At 44.3% G+C, this 22,837-nt stretch overlaps 1 protein-coding gene across 8 annotated transcripts in view; it reads right to left on the bottom strand.

The window, feature by feature from the left end:
- Positions 1–1,234: 1,234 nt before the first annotated feature.
- LOC119462014 (spermatogenesis-associated serine-rich protein 2-like) overlaps positions 1,235–22,837 on the bottom strand; it is a 43,679-nt gene continuing 22,076 nt past the window's right edge. For all 8 annotated transcript variants that reach the window (XM_049667428.1, XM_037723376.2, XM_049667429.1 and 5 more), the window contains 6 exons: positions 19,156–19,265; positions 17,131–17,211; positions 13,751–13,772; positions 13,543–13,668; positions 12,730–12,779; positions 1,235–3,089 (listed from right to left, as the gene is read on the bottom strand). In XM_049667428.1, the coding sequence (XP_049523385.1) occupies positions 2,718–3,089; positions 12,730–12,779; positions 13,543–13,668; positions 13,751–13,772; positions 17,131–17,211; positions 19,156–19,265 (761 nt within the window). In that variant the 3' untranslated portion in view covers positions 1,235–2,717. The remainder of the gene's footprint in view (positions 3,090–12,729; positions 12,780–13,542; positions 13,669–13,750; positions 13,773–17,130; positions 17,212–19,155; positions 19,266–22,837) is intronic.

Genomic DNA, 22,837 nt, shown 5'->3' with positions numbered 1-22,837 from the left:
TAGAGTCTGCCAAATCTTAAGACTTTGCATCGTATGTTTTCCCGGTTAGTATGTATGTACGAGGTTCTACAACTGCTATCCTGAAAGTACTTCGTCTCAAGATTCCTAAAGATGAACATGGCCAGCTACATTGACCGAACTTCATTCTATATATGCTAAAGTTATTTAGAAGCGATGTTATTAGAGCTAGGGAAACTCTTAACCATGCACAGCTTACTGACAATCTTCACACAATTTGACTGCTGCTACAATGAATTTTGCAGGCAAGAATTGCCAATTCTTATTGTAGATGTCACTACATATCCCACATATATTTGTAATGTGCAACAAGTTTTATATTCATTCATGTAATGTTAAGAAAATGGTATTTTAATACGTCATTTTTTAACGAGCACTGAAAGGTCAACAGGTACTATCACGATGGAAAGAAACGCGAACAGCGGAGCGCGTGGCCGAAGCATAACTGAAGGTATAGTGCGCGCCGTCCTGTCATCACCATTGACAGGCAGGCACATCCGGTTTGATCGCGCTGTGCGATGGTGCACGCCCTATCCTGCAATATTTTTGTTTATGTTCTGCTTCTGTTTTATTTGAAAACGAGGAAAGGTGATGGCACAGTAATGATGACAGCGCAAACTGTACTATCGCGATGAAAAGAAACGCGAAATGCGGAATGCGTCGCTTTTAGCACGGAATATTGGCAAGGAAAGCTTATCATCTAGCAGTCATATCTGACACTCCGAACGCACACACGGTGCCGGAACAAGATTCTAGCGCTACGGTGGCGCCGACTGAAAACAGCGACAGCCAAAGCATATGGGAGTTGGACCCATAATCTCGCACTAGCACTGACTGTGCCAAAAGCCACGCTTTCCGTGGTTCCTGTTTCTTTTCATCGCGATAGTACAGTTTGCGCTGTCATCATTACTGTGCAGTCACCTTTCATTATTTTCGAATAAAAGAGAAGCAGAGGAGAAACGAAAATTTTGCAGGAAAGGGGGCGCACCATCGCACAGCGCGATCAAACCGGATGTGCCCGCCTGTCAATGGTGATCACAGGACAGCGCGCACTATACTTTCAGTTATGCTTCGGCCACGCGCTCCGCTGTTGGAGTTTCTTTCAATCGCCATAGTACATTGCTTGCCGTTTCTTTACAGGGCATTTTTCTCTACTGTCAATTGCATTGCAAACTGTTGCATGTAAATAAAAAAATACACAGTAGACCAGGCAGACTCAGGCACCAAGCAACTTTTATTTTGTTCAGTGGACAGAGTACCAAAATGCAACACTTTACTTTGTTTGCTGGGCAAGGTTAACTGCCTTGCAAAAAAAAGTGCTTGCAAGGAAGAGACTGCTTCCATGTCAATATACAGACATATAACATTCTAGGTAAAAGTGTATTAAATAAAACTTGGACAATAGTGCGCGTTCACAGGAAATATATGTGGAAATGATTGCTCAAAACATTTGCAACACAGAAATAAGACAGGGCAGCTTAACCCTTATTGTAACCTAAATGAGTATCGACAGCCATATCCAGGAATGGATGTAAAGTACATAAAAACACAAAAAAGCTGCTAAAGGCACTCCATAGTGTATAAAGTCATAACTAGTGTCCTGTTCAGTGGCTCAAGACAGAATTAAAACAAGTGACATAAAAAGCAGTTAGTCTACTCGACTATAACAACATAGTTTGTAGCACACATTGCGGAATATACAAAAGCTCAGTAAAATAACGCTTGCTACAACTTAGGCTGAGTAAATTGCGCACATCCTGAAAAGTTTAGATGTTAGGTATAAAGGGTTAGCGTTACACTTGTAACGTGCACACAATTCCTCCCCAATTTTAATTATGTACACAACCTTCATATAATATTTATGTATATACAGATGTACATGCCAGAGAGAATTAAATATTTCTAACAAAGGAAGACTTGTAGACCTACAACAGAACAAAGTAAAAATATATATATATATATTTATATATATAAAAATAACACTCGAGAGAGGCCAGCAACCAAACTCAGGAATTTTATCTGTGCATGCAAAAACATAGGTGAAACAACAAAGTGTAGAAAGAGTTCCTTGAGACGCTGACCTATCAGGAAAAACCTCTGCACAGAACATGGCAACTAACGTTCCTGTTGCCACTTAACAGAGCACATGAGCCAATGGAGGTAGGGTTACTGTGCAGCTCTTGTAAGTGAAGGAAACAGCTTTTCATCAAATGGAATAGCACTATTTCAGAATCTGCAGTGGGGGCTCTGGGCAGGAACAGGAAGGATTGGGGGGTACACTACCGTGCACTTCTAAAAAAAGAAAAAAAAAAAAAGAAAAAAAAAATCATGTGAGACTGGGCACACATCTAAACCTCAGACCATGCCAGTGTGCTGATGAACTACAAGAATGCCAGCACACTTCAAGCCCTTACAGCACTCTCAGGAGGTCCCACATCAAACAGTGTTAAGGCACACTACAAGAAACCCAAGGTTATGCCTTTTTGTTGTTTGGCACAAGCCATAGAGAACCAGGCACAAACAAGTGCAAGAAATAAAATGGGAGGGGGGGGGGGGGGGGGGCACACATGTACACTTCCTGGTGCCTGGACACGATATTGCACTGCCACAGAAAAAAAAAAAAAGAAAAAAATTTGGGACACCCAGAGTGGGGAAACAGGACAGTGGTGCTCCGAGGGCAAAAACAAAAGATTAATGGCCTAAAATTGGCCATTCAATCCATCCGGTGAAGGCTTGCTAGTGCTGTCCTCATCCCATGAATGGCGGCCCAACTCAGTAGCATGGCAGCCCAAGTCAGCCGTGTGGCGGCCGAAGTCAGCCGTGTAGCGGCCCCGGCCTGTGGCACTTGTGTTGTAGCGGTGAGGGCGACCTCCGCCTCCATATCCGCCCCGGCCGCCGCCACGATCTGAACCTCCATAGCGTGTGTCATCTGGCCGGCGGCCACGGCCTCCACGTGAGTAGCCGCCTGAACGAGGGCCACCAGGGGAAGAGCCAGTGAAGGTGCTGCGGTGGCTATTGGTGTACACCTTGGCGGAACGACCATCTGAGGGACGATTATAGCCGCCAGTTCCCTGTAAAAGAGACAAGCATTTTATCAAGAGGCCTAGCCATCAACACCAAAATGTTAAATTTTTTTCTATATTTAATGATGGGGCATTGCATTCTGAAGCTACACCTGGGCTAATAGACCTCTCCCAGGGGCACACAAAGAGCACCAATGATGCTGTAACGTCACTGGCAAACATGCAGTGGGGCCCTGGTTGTAAAAACACAGGCAGTCCTCGGTGCAGGTGTGCGCCACATGGATGCATGTACTTTCTTTTTTTGTGAACCTCCACAATCACCTTGACAGATAGATAAGTAGTAGTATGTGCTGGAAAACATCAGTGTGTAGCAAACTGCACAATGAGAATCTAGCGAAGCTGGCTTTTCTACTAGTGGAAGTGGACTGCACTGTTGTCTGTGGTGGACTGTGCAATGAAGAACGGTATAAGCACGCTTTTTGTGGCACGATGAAATGTGTGACTAAAAACAGCAGCAATATCGACTCAAGCTTGCTTAGGGAAATGGACCACGTTGTTGCATGTGGTGTACTCATTGTACTGCACTATGAGCAGCTCATCTTGTTTGCAAAAATGTGGACATGCACTGCGTGTAACAGGGACAGTCGCATTAATCAGGAGACAATGAAACTTTAGTGCCTACAAAATTCTGGTAACCGTCATACGGTCGAATTACGATAATTTGAACTCAAAGGGGCCCCCAAATGTTTTCTTAAACGGAGTTCAAATTAAAGGAAGCTCACTGAACGGAGGACTCTTATATGCAGCACTGTGTTAGGTGGCGCATGTGCACTGAGCTAACACGAGCGACTAGTTCCAGAAGCATGGCTTCACGGCAGCGCAATGCGTGCCGCCGTGAAGACACATTTCTAGGCAAAATTCACATATAAATTGCACCCCGACCTTATCGTGCAATTTCATGCATTTTTGGTGCGGGTTATACATGGCAAAATACGGTATGTGCAACGCAAGATGGGAGCAGCCGGCGCGCGGCCACACTGCAGGATCAGAAGTGCCGCTGCATAAGTTGGTGCGTTGCTGAAAACACAGTCAGCGGCGTGATATGTTTAAAGTACCCGTCACAATTGCTTACACGTTCGAATTACCAGGCGCTTTCACACATTGAATCATACACAATTTTGACAGGGCCACAGTGTCAGTTCGAATTAGGCAGGTTTGAATTAAGAGACCCACTGTATATGCACAAGTGAAAATGAATGAGATGTGATTATCAGTGGGTCCATAAATCTATGTGCCATCTGCACCGTGTGCTGAAAAAGTTTTCGGAAGTATAATCTATGGCAACTCCAGAATCCGTTACTTGTGCTGGCAACACTGTCCAAATAAACAAAGATGGCTACGACATCCAGGTTCATGGCGGCTTTTTTGCTTGGTGCTCTGCTCAAGTTTCTTGTTTGTGACGTAGAATCGTGGTGTTTTGTCGAAGCCAAAAGGGTCTTTGCTGCCGATTACCTTATTTTGATTGGTTTCAAAGATTTCAGTGACGAAACCGTGGAAATCGTTGCGCTGTGCATTTAAACGTCCGGTCTGCCTAGCGAGTCGCATCAGTCTTTTTTAAAGACAAAGAGCCTTTCAAGCAAGCCGGAGGTAAAAGGAAAATGTTTGTGCGTAGCGGGCCTACAAAAGGTGCAAACACTTATTCGTGGCGTTGCTCCACTGCTACAGGTAACATACTAGATTGTTTTTGAGCTTCAGAGGCAATTCCGCATTGTGACTCATGTTGCAATATATCACATAGCATTCCACAATATATAGGCAGTAACGTCTGTCATGCTTTCGGAAGGTAAATACCGATATTGTGCACTGATATAACAAGGCTAAAAAACTTAAGTTACCTGGTCAATATGTTTTCAGATAAAAACAAATGAGTATCCGTTTGTGAGTTGGGGTGCACCTTTCTCTTTATAGTTAGCTGATCTGTATAATAAGGTAGTCTGTGTCTGATGACTGGAGCTTGTTCGCGTTTGCACGTCCATTATTCAATGCATGTCTCGATCTGAAGCGAACTCAGTTAGGCCGACACTGCCCTAAACACAAATGGCTTGGATTTCAATCTGACTTGGGCTAGCTATTTAGCATATAATGGCAATTACGATGCGGCTGTGCTAAATAATGCGGAATCTTTGTGTGTGTTCTTTTTCACGGTGGAGCTGGGGCAGTTTTTCAAGATATTTATGGCCGTGTCCGTACAATTTGGGAGGATTCGTCGGAATTCAGGAGTCTCCTGGTCAAATCGGGAGAATTGCCAGGCATGCATGTGACTGCCTCCTCCCCTTTCGGTGGCATGAATAGTCTCCTTTTTTGTGTCCGAAGCCGCGCTGAACTTGCCAGGAATTTTGAACAAGTCGAATAAAAGATGCTGTAATTAATTACTCATGGTGTTCTCGAGGAATGAAGGCTTCATATCATAATTATAGAGCCAACAGCTACCTAAAAAAGTCAGTACTCCTTTGACAACACTTTAATAGGGAGTGAAGTTGCTGCACATGAGTTTTTACAGATAAGGTTACCAAGTAAAGAAGTACAAAAAAAAAAAAAAAAAAAAAAGAAGGAAGAAAGGACTGAACAGTATTATCTTATGTCTTATTTCACAAAAATAAAAAGTGCTAGAATGAATGGAAGTTGCAAAAGTTTACTGAATGTCATGAAAGATGGAATGGGGAATTAAGCAATTTTTTTTCTTCCATTGTGGGTTCTTGATTAATAATAATTCACTGTTTCTACAATTTTTCGGGACAAATGCCAGATGTAATGAACCGTCAGTGAAGTCTTTTTAGCAGGAAGTTAAAGAAAATTCAGTAGGCACCTTACTGAAGCATTTGTCATCAGTGCAAACAGACTTGTGCGTCATGCACTACGGCAGATGAACGTTATACTCAGCTGCTGAAGGCAGTCACAACATTTAAGCCTGTTTAACAAAATGAATCGCAAAACACAAACTGAATGAGACAGTTGCACCTGTTGTCATACGGTAATCAAATTAGGCAAATGAAACTAAACAATCAAGCCACTTTTTCCCAGAGCTCTTAAACATTGCTGCTCTCTTTTTTTGTTTAATGCCACTTGGCAAATATTCATAAAACAATGTACTGCAGTAAAAGCTCATTAATATGAAAAAATAATTTAACTGGAAGATCATCCACACTCAGGACGGTGTGTACATAATTCTATGCTCATTAATTTGGATGCATTTGGCGCCACATCATGCACGTTCTACAGCACAGATTGCCACAAGAACGATGACAATGGTTGTAGGAAATGAGTATAGTAAATGCAGTGCTAGCATTAGGTCAAAATGAAATGGAGAAGTAGACAGGTAAACACTGATATGATCATCAATTGAAAAGATTGATGGGATGCCTTTTGTTTATATTCTGCATGAATGTGGTGTAATCCATGCTGCAATCAGTTATTTTTTTTGGCCAGTGCAAGGCCACTGATAACGAGACATACCCTAAAAACTGACAACAACAACAACAACAACAACAACAACAACAACAACAACAACAACAACAACAACAACAACAACAACAACAACAACAACAACAACAACAAAAAGATCAAGGCCACTTAGAGTTTGTCTTGCCTACTATTGTTCAACTTGACTACACAGTGAGTAATGACATGGCTGTTGCTGGACAAGTGTGATGAAATAGCGGAGATGCACTCAATCGGGGAAAGTAATCTTGAAATGACGAAGTGTGTGATGAGATGTCATCATATAGCACTCACCTGCCTGCATGCCCCACATCAATTACATAGACTAAGAAAAAACCGTTTCTACACAGGTTTTGTGCAGGAAAACAAAAGTGTATAATCAACTAAATTCAATAAATGAAGGTATCTTTTGCACAGTAAGCATTTGTAAATGGAATTCATTAAAATTAAAAAATAAATTATGAGGTTTTACGTGCCGAAACCATGATCTGATTATGAGGCACGCCGTTGTGGGGGACTCCGGAAATTTGGACCACCTGGGGTTCTTTAACGTGCACTTACATCTAAGTACACGGGTGTTTTCGCATTTCGCCCCCATCGAAATGCGGCTGCCGTGGCCGGGATTCGATCCCGCGAACTCGTACTCAGCAGCCCAACACCATAGCCACTGAGCAACCACGGCGGGTCTGGAATTCATTGGCCTGTTGTCTTCTTCGGTATTTCAAACAAAATTTGGGCCTTTTGTTCCACCCCATGAAATAATTATGATCTATGAACAGTGTCTCACTGTAACTGAACCAGAATAAAGTTTCAATGATCCTCATTGTCCTTTGCAGGTGTCTGACCACCCGCACTATACAGGGTGTCCCAACTATCATGCACCAAGATTTAAAAATATGCAAATGCCACGTAGCTGGAAAAAAACCAAGGTAATGTTTGCTGTCACTTGAAGATACTCAGATTTTTTTTGCATTCTGCCCAATTACATAATTAGTCTTAATCAACTTCTCAAATGTTATAATTAGAGGAAAGTGTCAATGAGAAAATTGTAGAGCAACATCAAAAACTCCCGATACAGCTTTCTGTTACTCAATACGTGCTACATAAGTGTTTTTCCGAGCGTGAAAGAAGCCCGCGAATACATGCAAAGTGTCTCGAGCGGCCAGTCGCGTGGCAATTTGTGCGTATTCCATTTATTAACCAGATTTTGACTGAAAATTTGGAAATGAAAAACGTTTGTGTCAAGATAGGGCCAAAGTTGTGATGTAAAGAATGTTGCATTGATTGCAACACTTGAGATGACAGAGATGAATTCTTGGAAAGGGTCATCACCAGTGATGGAACTTCAGATTTAGAAATGCAACATCAAGCTGAAGTATCAGAGCAAGGAGCGAAAAAAAAAAAAAAAAATAAATGAACAAAGGCAAAAATAAAAAAGCGCAGAACAACAATTCAAAAAATCAGTCATGTTGATCATGCTTTTGACTGCCATAGAATTGTAAACCACGAATTGGTACCGAGTGTGGTGCGAGACTCAATATGTCGAAATGTCGAAAGAGGGGCACTGGATTACGCACCTCAATAATGTCAATAATGCATCACGTTCATTTTCTGACGTTCGCTCGTTATTATGAAACGAGGCATACGTAACACAATGTTGCACTTTTAGCGTTTCATTTATTTTGGTTTGTCTTGCTTTTTGACCGCATATATTTCTCACATACCCTTTACCTACACGCCGTGGTAGCTTAGTGGCTTTGGTAGGTTGGACTGCTAAGCTCGAGGACGCGGGTTCGATTCCTGGCCACGGCAGCTTATATTTCGATAGAGGCGAAATGCAAAAAACATCCGCATACATAGATTTAGGTGCACGTGGATTTAGGTGAACCCCAGGTGGTCGAAATTACCGGAGCCCTCCACTACGGTGTTTCTCATAGCCATATTGTGATTTTTGGATGTTATCATTACTGTTATTACCCTTACCTGTGCTGTCAGTTCAGGATATATGGGTAAGTTCGACACGTTGAGATCGAAATTGGCATTCAACACCTTCTTACCATGACACCCACACCATAAGATGGATTACGGACCGAAAAATTCGGGTTTGCAATATTGTTGTCGTTAATCGCGACGTGAATGCGAGTACATCAAGTTACTAACGCCATGAGGCATCAGTCATCGTAGTCACACATTTGTGCCTTTCCCCGCTATGCTTTGGTATATATACCGAGTGAACCAGACATGAGAGTTACGCGGTTTGTATTTATTTTTGGTACCGCTGCTCCGCGACGGACACATTCCGGTTCCCAAGGACCAGTTAAGGATTTTGCCTTAATAAAGAAACAGCAGAGCGCGGGAGGCAGTCTTGTAAAACAAATCGAATGCATAAAATAAAAAACAAGAAACAATAGGGTGTAAAAGCGTTAGCATGAGCTAGCCATATCTGCTACGTTTTCCTGGTTATCATCGCGATCTCCAGCTTATTTTCTTCTGCAGCACGTTCACGTGGCTCATTCCACGCATAACTAAATGAAGTAAGCGCGCGGATTGCGTTACTCAAACAGCCGTGTAAGCTCGCACCAAGCGAGCCAGAAGGATATAAATAAAATACCCGTATTTGCAGCCGGCAAATGCGTTCTTTGTGCAGTGAGTCACTGTGGTATTACCTTGCGGTGATGTGGTATTTAATATATCCCAAATTATCGCTATGTTGGCTAATAGCAACCAAAATATCAGGCTCGTAATAGAAGCCTGCCGCCTTGGCGTGGCTTGCGCGACGGAGAAAGCCCACAGGTCCGGTACAGCAGCGCCGAAGTGCGGGAGTTCCCAAGAAAAGTTCTCGCTCCTCGCATGCATTCGTGCGGCGCTTTGGACACTCCCCAGTCTTTTAGGTCACTCTAGCTTCAGCTATCTCCTCCATACAAAAACAACCGCACCAAAAGCAAATGACTGAAGGTCGTTCCGGAGTCTCCGATTGGCCGCGCCCGCCACGCGACTCCATCGCGGTTCGCCATTGGCCCGGTGCTCGCTCCGTGGTGGCGTCATCTGCTGGGCTCTTTGCAGTCTTTGCACCTTGCGAGCTTTGGACAGTCTCCGTAATCTCGACGAGTGTCAAAAGAGGCGCTATGCAGACATCGCAGTAGCGTGGCAGATCCCTCCGTTTGTGGACGTCTCAGACCCGTGGCTAAGCATTCCGAGCATCGGCGGCGTGGACTTCGCACACGGAATCCTCGGACACACGGCTAAGCCTTTCAGCACTCGTGTTTCGGAATTCGCGACCAAGCACATCGCATACGCAATCCTCGGACCCGCGGCTAAGCATTTTGCGCACAGGCGACTCCTAGTTGGCGATCAAGCACATCACGCGCGGACTTCTCGAATCCTTGCTTAAGCATTACATGCATCGGCGTCTCCGACTGCGCAACTAAGCACACCGAGCGTCAATTCCTCGAGCCCGCCGTGTGCTAGGCATTTCGCGCATCAGCACCTCAGACTGCACGACTAAGCACATCAACATCGACTTCTCGTATCCGCGGCTAGGCATTTCGCGCATCGGCACCTCGGACCCGCGACCAAGCACACCGCGCGCCGACTCTATTATCCTATTGTCACGATATCTCATAACATTAACTATCATACCACCCCTTCATAAGGAGAACCTAATCATGAGCTCAGTTCACTAGGCACCTTGGAATGACATAGACACCTGGCTGCAGAAGTGAAGCACATCATACAAAAGTACAAGCTGCAAAGCATTACTGCCTATCTATCAGTGGCTCTCTGATCTCAAGCTCCACAGCCACTGTCAATAGATGATGACTCGGAAGGCTGCTGAGAGCCTTCATTCAGTAACGTAGTCGATTGTACCAAAAGAAAACAATGCCTTAGTGATTGCACTGGAGACTGCTATCAATGAGGTAGTCTGCAGGCACAACACTGGAACTATATTCATGCCCCCACACAGTTCTGCACCTCACTTGGTTTGAAACCGAGTTACCATGCTCTTTGAAGAGCAGCAGTAAAGAATGCCATACAAAAAAAAGGGGGGGGGGGGGGATGAAGGCACACTAGACAAGAGGCCACATGTTCAAGAAGCCCCACAACACATAACACACCAAACACTACAAATTTGGAGCCTTTTCTCAAAACAGTTTTTTTTTTTTGTCTTTCCGCTCAGTTTCTGGAGCTGATTTCTTTGGTACCGTTAAGCCTATTTGACTTTTTTTTTTTTCTCACGTTCCTTGGGCTACAGTGCAGGTCGTGAGAGTTGTTTTTTAACGCGAGAGCATTAAATGCCCCGTGTCGCAGAAAATCCGGCGTCGGTTTCGGCTTCGGCATAAGCATCGGCATCCGAGGCATCCATGGCGGTGAAATTCATACCAAACCACCCCGACCACACCGGCCCTCCACATGGCGCAAGGAGTTAGTGGACAAAAATTGAGCTTCTCAAAGTAAAATCCCTCAGAAAAAATCGTAACGTCCGACTTAACTACAACCTACAGACCTGCTAGCAGACAACGGAAGTCGTAGGTTCTTGTTCGACCAATCGACATCGTCACCCCTGCTGACATCACCAGATGCACCCTGGTGACATCACGACGACCGCTGGGGATACCAGAAAGGCTTGGAGAGGAGCATGGCATAGTTTTTTTTATTTTGTGGCGTGCCTGCGGCACGTAGCGCTGCAGTGTTTGGCATCGTTGATCGTGACGGCATTCTGAACTCGACGCGCGTGTTTACTTGAAATCTTTAAAAAATATCGGAGATGGTTTAGGGGCCCTTTAAAGGCAAAGCTTAAGCGTCCTCCAATTCTGATGGTGCTGGATGAGTCGCTCACTGCTCGGGTTATTTATCTTGACTTTTTATAAATTTGTGATGTGGCTATTCGTTCAGCCCGAAAGTGTGCTTGATGCGAAGGTAACATAAAAAATGCCACTCCAAAAAATTTCTGTTGCGAAAAAAAAAAAAAAAGAAAAGCAAAACTGTCACGACCTTCAGCATGCATTTAATTATGAAGTCAATACTCAGTGAGCCTTCCACCGCGTTTTTTAAGCTCCCCAGGTCCTCCAGAAAGTTCCAGAATGTTCAAGGGAGAAAAATTCTGCCCAATATAATGTTCTCAAGGTATCACTCTGAAATTTTTATGGAAGCATCAGGGAGACATTCTAAACATGTGTGCCAATTTTCATCAAAATCCATGAAGAAATAAGGAAGTTGATTTTCAAAGTCACGTCCCCCATTAACAGAAGAGAACTGCCAAGGGTGCTTCCAGCAATGGAACCAGTGGAACCAGTGTATTGTGTCTAATGGGGAGTATTTTTGGAAGGTGACAACATTGATGCATCTGAAAGCCTGTGAAATACATTTTTTTAAGTGTACTGCACAAACCTTTGGGACAGACCTTGTACCTTCGTCCATTTCATAATCTCTAATTATAACTAAAGCAGCAAGCATCACGTTAATGAAAAGGTCTCTTGAACTACCTTCCCTCGTTTCTCAACGTAAAATTTTACGACTAAACCACCTTCAGAAAATTTTTCATCATCCTGACGTGTGCGATCATCTAGCATCGGTTATATTTCACAGGTCAGCATTCCAACTTTCAAACCAATTTATGCCTGTAGTCAAGCTTACAGCACACATCTAAAGATTGGAAGTGCCTCCACGAGCTATTGTGACAATTCAAGATCATAAAAAATGTTAAATAAGCATTAGCTGATAACTTGTAATGCTTATATTTTTGCAATTTCTTTTGACTACTGTATTTACTTGTAAACCTAAAATTAAATTCTGGGGTTTTACGTGCCAAAATCGGTGTGATTATAAGGCATGCCGTAGTGGGGGGCTTCGGATTGATTCTGACCCCCTGGGGTTCTTTAACGTGCACCCAATGCATGATACATGGGTGTTTTTGCATTACGCCCCCATCGATATGTGGCTGCGGTGGCTGCGATTTGATTCCGTGACCACGTACTTAGCAGCGCAACGCCACAGCCACTAAGCAACCACAGTGGGTTTATTTCCCTAACATTTTATAATTAGGGACAATTTGTGGCTTCTTCCTAAAACAAATTTTTTGTACTGTATAACTCACTACCACTCCACTCAGTAATCTGAACCTGAGGATATATTAATAAATAAAAACAATGTCCGATGCCCAAAAAGAAGTCAAAAAGTAAATCCAAAATACCTCAAACTTTCTTCCTCTGTACTCCTCTTCTTTCATTGTATCATATGAATCTGAAAAATAATATAAAGAGTAAATAGAACCATGTCAGGCCAACAACACACCCTTTGGTAAGGGAAGCCAGTCAAGCTATAATGACAACATGGAAATTACTATGGTAACTCGAGCACAAAAACCTGTGTACATCCTGGTGAATGGGACGTCAAGGTTAATCTTTGAAATACAACACAAGGAATGTTTGCTAGCGTCTACCATCATGAGTTTCCAGCAAACCTGCAGCAAGTCTGTATTTGCAAGAAGTAATTAACTTATACAAATATTCATTCTTTCCACATACAATTACAGAGTGGAATTCATTACCATCAACTTCAGCCATACTACGTAATACTTTGCGATTTAATAACATGCACGTTTTTTTTTTTTTTGTTAGCATCCTCTCCTGTTTGAACTACTGTCTGCAATATTGTACACCCCCCCCCCCCCAAAAAAAAAACCTTGACATCATTGTTTTGTTTCTACAAATGATATGAGCTTCTCTCTTACGCAGTTCTTATAATACTTCTAGGTCATCCCACATACATGGCACCAACAAGCGTTGACAATGACCAACAATGAAAACACCTTCCACTAACTATAGAAAAAGAAAAGGCCTATAGGTGCTGGCTGAAGAAAATAAAAGTATTAGCGGAAAACACACACACACAGTAAAGTTAGAAGAGTAACTATAAAAATTCAAGATACACATAAACAGGAAGCTTGGCATGGTTGTGAACAATATTATTTCGGGGCCCTACAAGAGCTTCAAATGCAACTTACAATACTGACTCCTGTAAACTGGACTGGATGTGGCTGACGGGTGGTAACCAGAATCATGGTAGCTTGAACTGGCCACAGAAGACATTGACAGTCGCCGAGATGTGTACGGATCCCTCACGTGAACCACTGCACAAGGAAGAAGAGAACAGTTGTAGAGCACCAATTCAAGTGGACATTGATTGCCTTACGGAGTAGAAGAGAAACTCACCTTGGCCAAAATCCTTGATTTCCTAAAGAAATTAATGAAAGTGCAAAGAAAATGAATACTTTCATGAACTTGACCTTTATCAATGGTATCACACTGTTCACAGCATTGGATTGAAAATTTCACATGCTCAAGTAGTCTTTCCCAGAATAACGAATCATGCATGAGCATATTGAGACCTTTAGTCTACTTGGCACAAAAAGCAGACGATTGCCTGCAAAGTGGCCAACCCACAACTGCAGCAGTGCACCTTAAAGGGTCCCTCCACCAGGCTCAGTCAAAAGTTTCGATTATACACGGGAAGTTGTAAGGAGCCATCCAGAAAGTGTTCTACCACAAGATCTTTTGAAGAAGGGTTTAGTAATACAGGAGATAGGAGCCAACAAAATGTAGCGAGACGATGGTGCAATGACACAAGCTACCTTCCCCGCAGCAGAGGCTCTCCCCCATAGGTGGTGTACAAATCACACCACCAGTGACTGCTCCCTCGGTGTAATGGAAGTCAATCTTGAAGGCCATGCTTTTGTGTACTGCAAGAGCTGGAAGCGATTGTAAGAGCCGGAAACTAGGGGTGTGCAAATTTCAAATTTTCAATTTTGAAGCAAATTCTAATAATAAAAACGAAGTGTGAATCGAATCAAATATTTTTCGGATATGTGTACCATCGGCTTTGCAAAAATGCAATGCTTTTCATCGACCAGAAGTACGAGGGAAAAAAAACAAAAAACTTTATTGGCACAGCAAATAATGTACAGGAAAATTATGCTTTGTGGTCAACAAAATTCTCTAGTAAAACACTTTTGCTTGACAGTATCACAACTGCAGTTATTTAATGTTGCCATGAAGGAAGGATAGCTGCTCAATAGGTTCAGGGAGCAGGGACACCCTCCATTATGTCACAATTCCTTCACAGACTGAAAAGAGCCGCTCACTCGACACATTGTCTGGTATTGGCAGGTATCTCTATGCAATCAGAGCCGACTGTTGGCACAATGGTTACACCACAACACACACGGATCTTCTTTTTTGCACAAAATTCATGCACATATCTTTCAACCTGTGCTCGTGGCAATGAAAATTGCTGCTGGTTGATGAGCTTATCAAGTCTTTCCACAGTGCTGATGTGGAAGGAGCCTCTTCAAGAGCTTTCGTTGTTGAGGACATATCTGGGTTCCCTGGTGTTGAAATTTTCCTTGCTTCTTCTAAAGCCAGGTTTTTAACCCAGTTTGCCATCGAAGCACCCTGGTGGTACTCAGCTGTTTAGAGTGAGGGTCTAAAAACACTGCCAAGCTTTCTAATTGGTCAAATTTCTAGTTGAGAAATCACATTAAGCCAACAGACAACGAAGCCAAGGAAAGCATCGGGGAAATTAAGTGTAGTGTAGTAATTAATTAAAATCGAGCCCCTTGGTTCACCTTCTTTCGTAGTTCAGAAATCGTGTCTTTAGGCACTTAGCCAGATTAGTAGCAGACAGAGGTTTCCACCTGGCAGCTGGTGTTGTCCAGAAGCATGAAGAGGAAGTACAGGGTGGGTACCCGAGTTGATGTCGGGTAACCATAAACACCAGTAGTGGCCCCATGACAGTAAACCCTTTTTAACTTTTGATATGCTTCACAGCTATACACTGTATGCTTCGCCACATGAGATCGCTGTACTGCAGTGAAGCTAAACATCATCATCATCATCATCAGCCTATTTTTATGTTCACTGCAGGACGAAGGCCTCTCCCTGCGATCTCCAATTACCCCTGTCTTGCGCTAGCGTATTCCAACTTGCGCCTGCAAATTTCCTAACTTGCAAGCGCAGAAGCTAAACATATATATGTACATATAAAAACTAACAGAAACTTTCTGGGTTTCGATTATTTACAATAGCAAAAGTGTCTTTTGAATCTAAGCGAACACCAACCAATTCGAATTGAATATTCGAAGTTTCGAATATTTGCACACCATTACGAAAAAAAACTTCGCGGCTGCCATATCTTAGATGGCACCTATTGCCTCAACCCGCATGTGCAAGTAATATTTCTCCTTTGCCTTCTCCCATACTGAACCGAGGGTCCAAAGTGACATTTATATCACAACCACGGCTCCTTTTTTGATGCGAAAGCGTCAAATGGCCTATTGAGCGAAAAAGTCGCAACCTGCCGTCTGTAGCAGCAAAACGACAGGTAAATTCCTATTGGCTGCGATGCCACGTCATGAGCGCTCCTCAATGGAGCAGAGCGGGCGCAAGGGAACACCTGCTGCAGCACTAGCGTGCTAGGTGTTGCGTGAGGGGAGAGAGCATTCCTGCAATGCTACGTCACCTTTGCTCTCGGAAGCCTGCGTTATCCGTGCGTTCCTTGTCCGCACAAGCTCTCGCCTGCATACTAACTGCGCCTCGGTAAGGCTAAATCAAAACGCACCAAGCGTCTCAACGCACTCGCTTGCCCGCAAGGTGTTCATAACTCGAAGAACTGCTCAGTGTCATTCAATTGGACATTAATGCTTTCGCATTCACAACTTGTAAGTGCTTAGGTGCCCTCGGATTTTTTTTTCTTACATCTTTTCTTGCTGCACGGCACATTTCTGGTGGCGATTTCGTGCGCTCTGCATTTCACAGGAAACAAGTTGTTTGTGTTGCTGATAGCTATTTGCATGCTACAGACGGTATGCATGTGACATCTTTACTGGCAGGTAGAACAGCTCCTCACTAAGAAGGATGGAAAGGCTTCATTTGAATTTACAGCTGTTTTTGCAACGTACAATGGTGCAATACTCTGCTGAAACAATCGTCACCGTTGGTCTACACAGAGTATTCTCTCTTTGAAATGGCCAAACCTGGTGAGGGGCCCTTTAAGAGCACATAAAAATTTTAAAATCCATGCGCAACAGTGAAACATAACCCAATTTCTGCATTCTAATGCCATCGACAAGCACATTGCTAAAGTGAACAGTGACTTGTAAGGATGCTGCAATACCAGTTGACCACTACTAACTCCAACCTTAAAGTGAACCTTAACAATAAATTGGCGCAACACACAAAAAAGCAAGAAGTGCACGACGATAATCAAAAGCAAGAATTATTGCCATATATGCACTGTTTGGAGTGCAGGACATTGCTTGGTCAAATTATTGCTTGGTCAAATTACTTTTACAAAGAGTATGAAGTTTTGTAGCCATTGTACAGTGCTGTCCCACTGATAAGGGAACACACAAGTCTAGAGCATGTGCAGATTTTACCTTCTGGCAAGTGTTCACTTTAACAGTGGGCGTACATACCACTTCGACAGCCAAGCTCAACACATAATTTCACGTAAGCGCATGCAGTCGGAGACGAAGTATGACAGGCACTGAGCTCTACAGGCTGAGAGAGGCAAGTCCCCTAGAATACTTTCTCACCTTTTCAATCTTCTCCTTTGTGCAGACAAACCTTGCAGTTTTACCCAGCTCTTCATCGTATTTACGTTCAACTACAAAATGCTGAAAGAAAATTTTCTCATGAATAACTTGAATGCTACAACACAGTAATACTTCACGCAAGAAACTTGCTAGAATGTGAGAAAAGCAATGCGAATCAATGAGAGTAGGTTTTTGATGCATCAGCACACTGCATGAATGACAGGACACATCTATGAACAACATATTCAACTGCATAATGATAATGCTCAGAAAACTCTAAATTGACAAGTTTATTCTCCATGCAAAAAAAGTGAAGAACAAACCACGCTGGTTTGAGCCTGCATCAAAAACTGCATGACCAAGAAATTTTAGCTAGATTTTGAGTGCACTACAATGCACACATTGAAAGAAGCTGCAACAATGTAGATACGGTGGTGTCCAAACTCTGGGAGCACGTCGCTACTGAGGAGCTGAGTGCAAATCGTGCTGCCTCGCTCTGCGAAGAGAACTCCAACGGGGCGATCGTTGTCGCGACAGACGGCGGCGTTGTGCGACGGAGACGACGACAGCAGCAGCAGTGACGACGAGATTGACAATGGCCCGTCTTTGACACTGACCCCGAGGTTCAACCAAAGTGCAACGTTGTCGATCAAGTCGCTCATTGAATTTATGTACGCTAAGTTATAGCCGCCAGTGTTCATGCAGCAGATGGACGCGATGCACACGGTGGTTGTGAATCCGAAACTTCCGCGAAAGCAAGTGCAGATTTCTATTTCAGCGTGCCTAACGATTCAGATGCTATTTAGAGATATAAATAAAAGTTTTATTTTTCACGGCCTACTTTCTACAACGTCGATTTTTTTATTGCAAGTGGCAGTTTCGGTTTCAGGATTGCAAAGGTATATTCGGCATTTTTTTTTCGGCAGTCCAGATATAGCGATGGTCGGTTATAATGATCGGGTTTCTCGTTTTTCGAGATATTGTTATAAGTGGACTGCACTAATTTCGTGTCAACGAAGTTCCGCCACAACGAATTTTTTCGTGTGTCCCGTGAATTTCGTTGTAGGGGACTCGACTGTAGTCTAATTTGACTTCAAATGCACTCCTCGACTTTGAAAAAGGTTCAGGTACCCCTTTAACAATCGGTACAAGATTTTTAATAGTCATACATCATAGGCAGATGTTCTGAATGGTAGAATATTCCAGCGCTCGCGGTTGTTCATTCTGTGTTATGTCTTTGTTTCGAAGTGCGCTGCCATATTTCATCAAGAATATTCCAAGCATCTTGAGCAAGGCAGCATGTTTTGTGCAGCGTTAGTGCACCTTTTAAGTGGGTTTTTAATGAATGAAGGCTCCTTATTAGCAATAAAGAAACAAATATACGTTTCATCTTTTGCATCCAGCCTACTGCTTATAAATTTTTTATTAGATGTTTTCAATGTTGAAAACGATGTTGCTGATTTGGGTTGCTTGTTTGCACTACAGCTTTTCCTGCTCACTTTATTCCAAGTGCCAGCTGAAATAATCTAAGTGCAATGGAAATAATCCGAGCACCAGACTAAATATAAATAATCCAAGTCCCAAGGTATTTAAAATCTCAGCACCAGCACAAATACACCACATGCCAGCGAATTTAATCGAAGCGCCAACATGTTTAATCCTAGTGCCAGCGGTTTTATTCTAAGTGCCAGTCAATTTAATGCAGGCAAGGAAAACAACATGATTGTGAGTTAAAATAGCTGAAATGGTGAAAAACACTTGTAGGCTCTATGCTGCATGCAGCCCAATATTTGGCTCACATGTTCACAGCAGCATTATGCAGATATTGGGAACATTTTATATTAACGGATTCAAAAAGTGTTTTCAGTGTGTCTAAATATGTGCACTTGTGGCTACATTTAAATTACAAGTACACAATTCTATGCAGCCATTTCACAAAATAAACTTGTTTTGCACAAATATGGTATGCCTTTAATGTTATGTAACTAGTTTGGCACAGCCAGACATATATGCCAGTGCACATACCTTGATATCATCTCGCAACTCGGTCAAGCTCTGTTCTGAGAGAGAGGAAGCTGTTTCACTGCGTGACTTCAGCTCGGCAGCTAATTTCTGGCGTTGCAGCAGCATCAAACCTGTAAAGGGCAAAGGGAGAAGAGAGAATGAACGTTAATGAAAAGGATGGCTCAGTGGCCTAAGCAGGGGTAAGGGTCAATGGCGGGGTTCACAATGAAAAAACACATTCATAACCTGCCGGTCAAGCCGGCCTCGCATACAAACTCCCATAAAGAGTTGATAGTTCGCCGGGCATAGGCCTGAGGGGGTCGCGTGGTCCATGCCTCCTGTGAGGTAATACCGCGTCCCTTGTGTTTCTGTCTTACTGTCGCGAGAGCGGGACAGTCCCACAATAGATACCAGACTGTCGGTCGAGCACCGATGTCGCACGTACTGCACGTCACTGGTGTTGACATCACGTTCACCTCCGTCTCTTCCTCCTCCTCGTTGTCCAAACCAGTGTTGCGGAATGGGCGCTCCGATTCCATTCCAATTCCATTACGGGGAATTAGAACTTGCGCAATTCCATTCCTTTCAATTCCTCGGAATGAAAAAACTTAGCCCATTCCCACTCTGGGAATGGCCAGGCAGTTCAATTCCATTCCTGTAATTCCTCAACGTAGGAAAGACACCTTGATAGTTTTATTGAGTTACCGATGAACGCACCATAATGCTGATGTCATCAGACATATTAAGAACTGTAAAAATACGCAAAACACGTTACCAAGGTCGAGGGAAAGTAGCTTGGTGACATACCTGGTACCCAGTACAACCACCCTACTAATTACCATAGGGGCAGTTCTCCCGCTACCTACAGTAAAAGCTCGATGATACGATCACGGCTAATACGAATTTCCGGATGATACGAATTTTTCTGTGGTCCCGGCCGAGCCCCATTACTTTGCAACGTGCTAGAGAACGGTTGTTACGAATCGATTTTCAGCCTGCGTCGGTTGATACGAATAAACGCCGCCCCACCGACGGCCGCGAAAGAGAACAGCGTGAGGTCACGCGCTTTCTCTCCTTCTCTTTTGGTGCGGAGGCGCAGCGCCGGACAGCGCGGACTCCGCGAGTGGGCGTGAAGATTTTGAAGCGGTGGCGCTTTTGGTGCTTTTGTACTTCTCCTCCTTTTCTGCGAGCCGTTAGATGGAGTGGCTGCTGCGCTTCGGGCCGCGTTCTTCGTGTTTGCGCCATTTTGCCTAGTCGCAGCGAGCTATGTCTCGCAAGCGGAAAGCACTCTCTTTTAAAGAGAAATTAGACATTCTTCGAAAGGTCGATCAGGATCCCAAGAGGAAGCATACGGAGTTGGCTAAGGAGCTAGGCCTCGCAACGTCAACACTGAGCACAATTGTTGCACAGCGAGACTATCATGAAAAACGTGCTTTCGTTCAACGTCAACGCGAAGCAAGCGAATTCGAACGCGCTAATTTCGAACATACCGCGCACCGACAATGCTCTTAGCAGCGCGCCAAATCACGCGGCGACGCCTCCGACCGGCATTGCTCCGACACCGCCATAGAGCAAAAGCTCAGGAGAGACCCCTCAATGCCGCGCGCGAAGGAACGGGGGAAAAAAAAAAAAAACCCGCGGCGGAAATTTCACCCTCTCTCAAATTGCAAGGTCGCCGTTTCTGCATCGCGCCGGAACAAGCGTGTACGTGCCGACTAGAGTGTTCTAGACAACCGTATTCTAGCACACAATAGTGCCGACGTCTCAGCCACGCGGATAAAATGGCAGTGAACCCCTCTCTATTTTCTAGTCACATGTTGACCTTGCACGCTGTGGCAGCAGCGCAGAGGGGAGCAGCGGCGGAGGCACAGTCGGGCCAACGAAACTGCCACGCCCGCAAACGCTCGCTTCTCGATAACGGCAGAAAACGAAACTTCAGGGGGCGGCTAAAATAAGCTGGCGCCAGCACGGCGGCGGGCGCGCACGGAGATGTGTGCACGGAGTCGAAGGTGAGAGAGCTACGAGGGAGTTGAGAGGGAGGGCGAGGGGAGCCACCGAAGCGGCGGAGTTGACGCGGCCAAATCGGCTTCCCTGCCGCCCTCCTCCCTCACCTTCGACGGTCTCCGCGCGCACCCGTGTGCCGGCGCCGCCCGCTCGCTCCCTGAAGCTTGTTTTCTGTCGTTATCGGGAAGCGACCGTTAGCCGGCGTGGGCAGTTTCGTGGCCCGCGCTTGCTATGCGCTTGCGCGCCGCGATATTTCACGACTCGCACCGTTCGTGCATCGTGCTATGGTGCACGAATACTTCAAAAATACGTCCTTTTAATTCGAACAAATTGTCGGGCCTCTTCGAGTTCGAATTATCGAGATTCGACAGTAGTTTTAATTGTGTTTCGATGATACGAATTCCAGCTAATACGAATATTTTTCGTGACCCCGTGAGATTCGTATCATCGAGCTTTTACTGTATAGCATTTGCATCGTCAGCATGTTTTAATGGCTTGTGATGTTGTAATATTGTTTAGGCTTAAATGTGTTAATGCTAAAATGACGACATAGCATATTTTTATGCTGAGAAAAGTACTGTTCATGGAGACTTTATATTATGGCGTCGTCAAGAGCAGCCTTTCGATGAAGGCAGAGCTGCACCCAGCGATGAAGGCTGACGTTATCTTCGGCTGGCTTGCCAGCCCTTTCTCTTGGTGTGTACTCACGTTTGTGCTTTCTTTTTAGGTGCTGAATCAAATTAGATGAAACTCCGACTACAGCACGTATAGTTTCGCAGCAAAGCTTGCAGCGTACAGCTTGTTTGTTTTCTTAACGGGTAATTTCAAAAGATTGTCTCCAATGTGCCATGTTGGCGGACTTATTGCGTGCGTGAGCCGCTGGGCACAGGAGCCTGTGTGGTAGTGCGTTATGGAAGCGATTTTTATTTGTAATAGAAGGCTGGAAAGGAGGGTGGGGGTGGTGCACAGAAAGCTGAGGGGATGCTTTGAATCACTGTCTAGCATTCACAGCATCAGCAAACTGCTAAATGAACCGTTGGGCTTCCCTAGCCGCCAACAGGCGCCAGCGCGGTGGGGGCGACTGTGTGCTGCGCTGTCCTGCAGACCTTTGTCGACAGAGTTTCGGGCAAAGGCGTCGGTTGTCTAGACAGGGGGGACAGTATTGCAAAAGGGTTGGGGGTGGGGGGAGGAGTACGAGGTGAGACGGCGCGCAAGCTGGTATGCGAAAGCTTGCAGTGAACACAAGCGTCGCGCCAGCGTCAATATGCATGACAACTTAGAATCGCCGACGGGGAAAGAAGCAAATACAAAAAAGTAATAGGGGGGGGGGGGGGGGGAAGCAGTCTGTCTATATGTGTGTCGTCATTTTCGCACCTATTACATAGATGAGCAAAACCAACATGCCGGAATTTTTATCCTAATGTCCTATAGGCATGTTACGATGATTACAGCGAGATTACACATATAGACAGACGCACACAAGGTGTGTGTGTGTTGGTCTATATGTGTGTTGTTTTCGTGCCTGTTCCATAGATATGCCTATAGGGCACTGTCAAGGGTGTTTCCAAAAGTATGAATGTGCACGAACTGCAGTTCATTACAGGGGTTGCACATCAAAGTATGCTACAGAATGGCAATTAGATGACAGGTATCAACGGAGCTCATGTCCTATAAAGAATGCAGCCTTGTTATTACTGAT

This window comes from Dermacentor silvarum, chromosome 1 (assembly GCF_013339745.2).
Source record: "Dermacentor silvarum isolate Dsil-2018 chromosome 1, BIME_Dsil_1.4, whole genome shotgun sequence".
In the NCBI taxonomy this organism is placed as follows: Eukaryota; Metazoa; Arthropoda; class Arachnida; order Ixodida; family Ixodidae; genus Dermacentor; species Dermacentor silvarum.
This window is presented reverse-complemented; position numbering and strand designations above follow the sequence as displayed.